This window comes from Mus pahari, chromosome 19, assembly GCF_900095145.1.
Source record: "Mus pahari chromosome 19, PAHARI_EIJ_v1.1, whole genome shotgun sequence".
Taxonomy (NCBI): Eukaryota; Metazoa; Chordata; class Mammalia; order Rodentia; family Muridae; genus Mus; species Mus pahari.
The window spans coordinates 53,664,020-53,673,023 of NC_034608.1; the positions used below are offsets into that span (position 1 = coordinate 53,664,020).

At 44.9% G+C, this 9,004-nt stretch overlaps 1 protein-coding gene across 5 annotated transcripts in view; it reads right to left on the reverse strand.

Annotated features, from left to right (window-relative positions):
• Positions 1 to 1,188: 1,188 nt before the first annotated feature.
• Dlc1 (DLC1 Rho GTPase activating protein) overlaps positions 1,189 to 9,004 on the reverse strand; it is a 385,995-nt gene continuing 378,179 nt past the window's right edge. For all 5 annotated transcript variants that reach the window (XM_029531786.1, XM_021218956.2, XM_029531785.1 and 2 more), the window contains 5 exons: positions 8,093 to 8,207; positions 7,355 to 7,573; positions 6,039 to 6,256; positions 4,737 to 4,910; positions 1,189 to 3,796 (listed from right to left, as the gene is read on the reverse strand). In XM_029531786.1, coding sequence (XP_029387646.1) covers positions 3,676 to 3,796; positions 4,737 to 4,910; positions 6,039 to 6,256; positions 7,355 to 7,573; positions 8,093 to 8,207 — 847 coding nt within the window. In that variant the 3' untranslated portion in view covers positions 1,189 to 3,675. The remainder of the gene's footprint in view (positions 3,797 to 4,736; positions 4,911 to 6,038; positions 6,257 to 7,354; positions 7,574 to 8,092; positions 8,208 to 9,004) is intronic.

Genomic DNA, 9,004 nt, shown 5'->3' on the forward strand with positions numbered 1-9,004 from the left:
CTGGCTGTCCTGGAACTCACTTTGTAGACCAGGCTGGCCTCAAACTCAGAAATCCACCTGCCTCTGCCTCCTGAGTGCTGGGATTAAAGGCATGCGCCACCACGCCCGGCTATTTAACTCCTCTTTGATCTCTCAGTGATGGAGTGACAGACAGGGCAGCACTTGCTTTGGGATGCTAACAGCTGCTTTGCTTACAGCTTGATTTATCAGGGTTCTTCCTGATTCTAGAAAGACAGAAAGATGCAAAGGTAGGTTTTAAGAGCACGGGGGGGGGGGGGGGGAAGGGGGGGCAGGGTGAGCTAGCTTTGCTTAAAGCTACAAATGCATGACCTAACAAAAGCAATGGAACTCTGCAGCTGGGGCCTGTAAACTATGCCATACTGGTCTCTGTGTCCAGAACCCACTAATAATTTAGGGATTCAGGTCTCTTCAGACAATACAGATATAGGTATTCTGGCCCAAGAGGCTTTTATTTTGTATAGCTGTCTGCAAAGACAAAAGGAAAAAAGAATCCTTTCAGACAATTACAAGGTTTCCTGCTCTCTGACTCAAGTAAAAACTAACAAAATTAAACCTCTTGTAAATGGACAAGTTATGTGAGACAGGAAACTCCATCAAAGGGTCTGGGTATGTACTTTAGTGGTAGAATGTGTATCCTGTATGTGTGGGGCCCTGATCTTAATGCCCAGAACAAAGAAAAGAGGGTCTATTATTTAACCATGGCAGTCCTATAACTTACTAAGTAGACAGGGCTACCTGGAATTCCCAGATCTTCCTGCCTCTGCCTCCCTAGTGTGGGTATTAAGGGCATGTGCCAAGAGCTCTTTGATTTAGAATCAACATACAGAGAAGTTGCCATCTTTTTCACTTTAAAGTTTAACAGCTCCTATGTTTAACAATTTCTAGTCACTGCAATTTCCAAGTGGGCAGCATCTAGGCATAGTGGCACAGGCTTGTAATTTTAGGAGTCAAGAGACTGACGCAGAAGTGTCATGAGTTCAAGGCCAGCCTGAGCTAAATAGTGAGTCAGAGGCAAGCCTGGGCTAATAGAGGAAGATTCCTATCTCAACCAAAATATTGAAAAAAAAAACCCAAACCAAAACAGGGATGGAAACGATAAACTGAAGTGAGGGTTTAAGGTTCATGTTAAGCTACCTTTTTTGTCTCTTAAAAATAAGCAAATTCACCCAGTGTTCTTTAGCAAATGATCAATTTATTAGGTGTCTACAAGTACAAAACACTGACAGCTGCTGTAGAGGAGTATAAAGATGTGCAGGAGATGAGCCCGCCCTTGAAGAACTCACAGTCTAGACCGCGAGTCATCACGGGGACAAATCGTGGCCACTATACAGGATGGTAACCCCAGTTCTCAGAAAGTCCCGTGCTCTGAATTCTCTCCTCTGGCCAGACGTAAGTAATCCCTTCAGCAGGAAGGTCAAACGTGGGAAAGAGACCTCTTGCGGATTCATCAGGGACCTTTCCTTTCGTTCGTTGCTGTTGCTCTGTTCTTGGAACCTCTGGGCATCCTTTCTGACCTTGGTCTGGAGAGACTCTCTGAACCTTCACCAAGCTTTCTTTCCTGTTGGTGGGTGAGTGGCTCAGTTGCAGCTTGGCCTTGGAATGATTCGTCGTTGTCTGACTTCTCTTTTAGCCGATGTATCTTTGGACTGTGGTTGGCACGGGGGCCCTAAGCTTTGCGGTCCCTGCTTCTGAGGTGCAAGTCAGAGAGCAGGCCAGACTCTTCCCTCAGACATTTAATAGTGCACTCACCGAATATACTCTGTACAGATATAGGGCGAATTATAAACCTCTTCCTTTATTTATTCTTTTTTCTTTTGTTCTCTAAAACTGTATTCACGTAAAGTGTATTTACAATGTGGGGAGGGGAACCTTGAGGTACAAAACCCGAAAGAATATCTGAGGTATAAATACAAGTATATCTTAAATAATAATCTTTATCATGCTTTATCTATGTCTGAAAGCACAGTAGACAGACATGTGTACATGTTTCTCAATAGAACGGTATATACAGCATACAATCTTACAGATCCAGAAGCCATCAAAGTTGAATATACACACACACACACACATATCTTCACAAAGCAACACTGATAATTCGAAATACTCAAGACTTTAAAACTCTACTCTGACCCCTCCCCCCCATTCTTCAAAGAACCTTTGAAATAATACTGACAAGGTAACAATGCTATAACAAAATAAAAGTCCTTCTTCAGCTCTCATTCATCCGGTACTCACTGTTTTGATCCATACAAAATAAATTTACTAATACTGTCTTGAGTCAGTCCTTACCATTACAGTAAAACCTGTATAAAGATCACCCTTCCAGAAACCTGCACTGCTTGCTTTTCACTGAGATCACAATCCCCCATTATCATTAAAATACAGTTCAAGGGCATAATGAGAGAGAGAGAGAGAGAGAGAGAAAAAAAGAAACACAGGAAAAAATAACAAAAAAAGAACTATTTGTGGATGAGGACAAAGCCGATTAAAATACACACATAGCCGTCAGGAACGTTGACAGCACCGCCCACAATCAGTAGCCTCTTGTGCTTGGTTGGGTGAAACCTACTGGGGACATAGTTCCCTGTGCTCCCTTGGAGTTTATGTCATAAGCAACAATATACCATGAATTATAACAGGTAAACTGAGCTGAGCCCCTGATCCCAACTATTAGACCTAGATAACTTGGGCTATAGAGCGAGGCAGTGGTTCATGACCAGCCAGGGCAACATGGTGAGACCCCCGTCTCAGAATAAAGAGTGAAAACTGTAGAGCACTTGCCCAGCATAGAAAAGGCCCTGGGTTCAACACCCAGTTCTGGATATCAGAAAGCGTTGACACTTTGCTTATGGGCGAGTCAGTATTCAGCTTTTCCATCTCGCTTCAATAAAAGCCTTTGGGGCCAGTCAAAGAATCGAAGCTGATGCTTATTCCTGAACTAGACTTATGGCTAAATTCCTAGTCATGGGCAAGCTACAGTTTATGGGAAAGCAAAGGTTTGAAGATTAAAAAAAAAAAAAAAAAGCAAGCTTAATAACCCTGGAGGGGATGAGCGAAGAAGGAAGCTGGATTCCCCGTCTGGGTGGCTCCCTGGGTAGTCAGCTATTCCAGGTTGAACTAAACCTGGTAGATCAGCATCCTTTTGCAGAACATCTCAGTGTGCCAGACACTGCATCCCATCCCTTCATCCGTGCCATTCAGCCAGCAAAACACACATTCACACTCCTCTGTGCAAACCCTTCTCTGCTCATCTCAGTGAGAAAACCTGCCTGAGAGGACCAAGTATTCCAGTGGATACATCGGTCCCTCAGTACACCGCAAACAAAGGAATAGGTACACATACGCTGACGTCACAAAAGAACGACATCGTCTATCTTCGTTATCTTCCATTACGCGCCGAAGGAGTTCTTGCTTCTCAGAAGCAATCTGAATAATACAGGTACCCCGACCCTCACCCCATGCCCCGCCCCCAAGTCTCATATATTCCAGTCAAGGTCTACGACATAGACCTAAGACAAACAGGAAGCAGCTTTATGAACGTGTCAAATCTCTATAGTCAATCGGACCCAGATGAACTCTTCTTCCAAGGACGGGCAAGGCTTTAGCAACAACCGCCCGGGTTGCAGACACAGGTTGCTTCATTCACTTCGGCCATCACCTAGATCTGGTGTCCTTGCTGTCAGTGTTCTGATTATTGAAGGAGTCTCGGATCTTTACCACTTCGGCTGCACACAAATGTCCAAAAGATTTTGAGTACCACTCCGGCATGTGGCCCCTGTCATGCACAAAGAAAGGCTGGTGAGTTATTTAAATTAGAAACAATGAAGGTAGTAGCATCAAGGCAGTCTTGAATACTTTTCTTTTTTAAAAAAATATTTCCACTGTGAGGATTGTGCTCAGACCTCAAGACTGAGAGAAGTCTTCACTCCTGTGCTGTGCCAAAGTGCCTGCTGCCATTTCTTTCTCTCTTTGACACAGTATCTCTAGGTAGCCCTAGAACTGGCCGGCCTTGAACTCACTGTGATTGCTCTGCTTCGGCCTCTCAAGGGCTGGGATGCCTATTTTCAATCCTCCGTGAAGAACATGTGAAAGTAAGGATTGCTTTCTGTCAGCATTCCCATTACACATTTAGGCCCAGAAGGTTTCCAGGGAACACCGTTTAAAGCTGCATACTCAATGACCCTGGATACTGGATAATACTCCGTGACCCTGCTTAGAAACAGCTTCAGCATGCATCACAGAAACAGACGGCACCGGTAACTGACATTTACAAAGGGGGAGTTGTTTGTTTGTTTGTTTGTTTTTTAAATGAAGTGAGCAGTCACTAGTTGATCTTGGACATTTTTACATCTGAAGAATCAGGTTCATTTACCGCATGAAGCAAAACATGCACACTGTTCAAACACCTTCCGTTATCAAATGGGCAGTCTCCACTTGTCGGTTCAATATAAAATATACTACTTCCTGTGTCCTTAAATTTGTGATGAATCTACCAAATTCACGGTGCCGTAGTAGCGTTATTTCCTAAGGGACTCAGATTGGGAGCAGTACCCAAAAGGACAGCAGACACCAAGGTTTTGCTTCCTATGTATTACTGTTTAGTAGGTCTCCAAAACACTGTGACAAGACTCATCTCGCCTTTCTTGGAATTATATGGAAAATCTGCATCTCCTGCATCACCATCCCCATGTCCAAAGGTCGGGATCAGAATGTACCTTAAATCAGCTCTGCACATGTAGGTAAGCTTGGATTTTCCTGACCCGCAGGGTTCAATCAAATATCTGGACAGGAGCACGTTAACCCTCACCCCCGCCACGGGGGCCCGGTCGTGATCCACAGAGGTAAGTAAGAGAGCACAGGCCCCCCTGGGTAAGTTTGTCCTCCAGGTCCTGCGGAGATAAAACCAAAGGGGAAATGGGGTTTCTCAGAAGCCAGCTTGAAAATGGTCCCTCCATCCTGGGATCCTCCCAGTTCCTGAGCATGGACTCTGTGTGGACAGCTTGCTTGGGGTGTGTGCTGGCTGGTTTTGTGTGTTAACTTGACCCAAGCTCGAGTTATCACGGAGAAAGGAGCCTCCCTTGAGGAAATGCCTCCATGAGATCCAGCTGTGAGGCATTTTCTCAATAAGTGATCAAGAGGGGTGGGCCCAGCCCTTTGTGGGTAGGGCCATCCTGGGCTGGGAGTCCTGGGTCCTCTAAGAAAGCAGGCTGAGCAAGCCAGGGGACGCAAGTCAGTAAGCAGCATCCCTCCATGGCCTCTGCATCAGCTCCTGCCTCCAGGTTTCTACCCTGTGTAAGTTCCTGCCCTGACATCCTTTGGAGATGAACTGCAATGTGTAAGTGTAAGCTGAATAAACCCTTTCCTTCCCAACTTGCTTCTTGGTCATGTTTTGTGCAGGAATGCAAACCCTGACTAAAACAGGGTGGAAATGCTCAGTTTCGGAAAAGAGCCAGTCTGAAGGGTTTTAGTTTGTTTGTTTGTTTTTTAAACAAAAACAAAAACAAAAACAAAACAGAAACAAACCCACTTTCACATTTCATGAATGTCTCAGGTCAGGGGTATCAAGCAAGCGGCAAACAGTCTTTGAGGAGTAACGTAACATTTCCTCAAAGCTTTCTGAAACTGCTCCTTCAATAGCCTTCAGACTATGGAATTCAGACTTGGGAGTGACATAACATATATATCAGCCTTAATCACAGATCACTTGGCACTCGATGCTATTTCCCTATCCACTTGTTAGCTGTTTCTAGCCAGAATATCTATATTCGATGCAGCAGAAATCTAGCGCCACGGTGCACAGTCACTTGAAAAGACATTCCCTTTCTGAGCTCAGTCACTACTCAGTGAAGCACCCTGGTGGCATAAACATAACTGTGCTTTGAATTCGCTCATCACTGTTTCCGACATCTATCTCCGGTTTTTGAAGGCTGTAATCATATTGTACGTTTGAGTGGCATAGAGGCTCTGTCCTGATGTTTTAGTCGTCCATGTCACTGTCAGATCAGTTTGGGACTCACCTCAATACGACGTAGTCCCTCGCAGGGTGGGGCGCCATGCTGTTTTGGACGTACTGGTAGATTTCAGTCTGGCTGTCCAGGATTTCGATCACCTTGGAGTCTAGCAGGTCCACATCCCACAGGTGCTGTTCCTTCAGAAGGCGCTTTAAGATCTCCTCAGGTGCGGCAGGGACTTCGATAGTTGACCTCCAAAGCCTTAGCGGGGGTCCTTCGCTGACCTGGAAGAAGATGCGGATTGTCTGTTTGTTTGTTTGTTTTTTGGAGATGGGACTTCTCTGTGTAGTCATGGTCATTCTGGAACTCACTCAGTAGACCAGGGTTTTCTTGAATTTTAGAGACCCACCTGCCTCTGCCTCCCAAGTGGGTGGCATGTATCGACAATACTGGGCAAAATGTGTGTGTGTTTTTTTTTTTTTTTTAATGCTAAGCTAAGGCTATATACTTGGAGTCTGAAAGAAAATTTTGAGTAGGAGACATGGCCCCTCTGTTCACAGACTGATTAGTAAATCTATGAAGTTAACTAGCTATTGGTTCTAAATACATTCAAGAGCAGTCTACAAGAGAAAATAAAATCGTGTCAAATTCCTGTGGCTTGTAGGAGGATGACTGGGACAAATTCATTTATTTCACCCCTAAGTCTGTATGGCCATTTGACCACTCTGTTTTCAAGGTGGTAGGGGCAGCGTTGACAAACCTCTTGATGTACATCACGCAGAGCCACAAAGGATGTTCCAAACAATGGCTCAGAACAGATGGGAGTGTCAAACTATTTTCTTTACATGATAGGAAAAAAAAAAATCTCAACATGTACTAAGATGCCCTTTAAAACCCAATAACACTAGTGAATCTTCCAGATAAAGGCAGAGCAGTGATTCTCAACTTTCCTAATGCTGTGACCCTTTAATAAAGTTCCTCATGTTGTGATGACCCCCAACCACAAGATTATTTTTTTCCTTGCTACTTCCTAAGTAATTTTGCTAGCATAAGTCATTCTGCTACTGTTATGATCATTAATGTAAATATCAGATATGCAACCCCCAAAGGGGTCACAGCCTGTGGATTGAGAACCACTGTCTGTCCTGAGATGATTCTGTGGAAGGAAGGACCTTCTTCCCAAGCAGACTGAGACTTCGCAAGTGTCAGTGTTTGTCCCTCTGTGGCCGGTGTCCATTTCCCTAGGGGATCTCAATCACCTGGCTGCCCAACTCGGGGACAGTTCTCAGTGACAGCTAGAGATTCCCACAGAGGACAACTGGGCAGTCTCAGGTCTGATGACTCAGTCATAGCCACAGGAAGGGACCAGAGAGAAGACTGACCTTCTTATAGGACAGCTCAGCCTGTTCGGAGGTGGGGTAGCTGACCCAGCCTTTGAACTTCTCTTTGACCTCCTTAAACAGGCCATCGACACAGTCCTGGAGGAAGTGTCTGTAGTCAGCAGGCTGGTCACTATTCAGGTGTCCCAAGGCCTCCAGGGTAAGGGGCTTCAGCTCTTGTTCAGTGTATGACTTACGGCACCGGCTCATTTCCTCAGGGACCTGGGAGGAACAGGCAAGACAAGGAGGAGAGATGGGTCCTTCAGCACCTCGGCAGAAGGTGAAGGAGAGAATCAACAGCCTGACTCAAGCTGGCAGTAAACAAAAAACCCCAAAACAGGGTTTCTCTTATGTGGCCCTGACTGTCCTGGAACTAGCTCTATAGACAGGCTGTCTTTAAAATCTGTTTTTGCTTTTTAAGTAAAAGGTAGACAGTTTCATCAAAAATTAACTGCAAAGGGTGTATAGACATACATTTAAATACATATAAAAATGCCTGCGTGTGTATGTGTGTATACGTATCCGAGAGAAAGAGAGAGAGAGAGAGAGAGAGAGAGAGAGAGAGAGAGAGAGAGAGAGAGAGGAGTCTGTCTTTCTGTCATTCTGCATGTAATTCTTTAGCCTATGCACATAATCTCCAATTATGGGAAAGATCTTTTGTGTGTGGGAACAAGTACCAAGCCGATGACCTTGTGCCCGCCCATCCACATCATCCTGAGCTCAGCAGCCAAGCCTTATTACCTGGAAGAGCTTCTTGCATTCAGCGATCATGTGGGCCAGCCCTTGAGTGGCCGCTAGGTTTTCATTCAGGTCTTTCTGGTCTGGTTTGCCCAAACTCTGTTTTCTTTGCATTACCCTGGGACAAAAAGACAAAAAGGGTTTTTGATAATAAGCAGGTGACGTGGTCCAGAGAGCCTTTCACTTGGCTCAGCACAGTTTCTCAACAGTTTCATTAAAAATACAACTCAAAATACTAAACGGACATATTCTCGTTAAACGTCGTGACTTTATAGACATCTTACTAAGTGGTTCACAAAAGTGCTTATGTGCAGGGCGCTGAGGCAGCTTCTAAAAGGGACAGATGTGAGAGCTGTTTGGGCTCAGGATGGATGGTTATCGCCATTGTTACTGGCTAAGTAAACAGGATCCCCTACAGTAGGTGAGGGATAAACCCATTGTTCCTGGAGGTTTGGTCTTATTCTTATCTGGCCCCTCTTCTAATCATCTCCTGTAGTTTTCTATCCCATTAAAGCCGGAATGTCCCAACAACTTTTAACACTAGTTAAAAGGCTATTTGAGTACTGTGTGGTTTCCAGGTGCAATGGTGACAATGTATCAAGGTGAAAAACACTTTTCAGGTTCTTAGGGCAAGACACAGGATATGCTGGGTCCAGTCACCCTTTGGTGGAGGAGATGTCTTATCAGGAACTATTCGCCTAAGAAATGCAAGTCAGATCTGCTACTTCTTCCTTCCAGAGCTAGACCTTCCCTAAGCTTCACTATTTTTGGGAGAGAGAGAGAGAGAGAGAGAGAGAGAGAGAGAGAGAGAGAGAGAGAGAACAGTCTGTCCATCTCCTGTGACTGTTATGACCAGCGAAGGGGAATGGAAAGGAAACAGCCCTAAGTCAGTGTACTGGATAGCTTTGTGTCAAC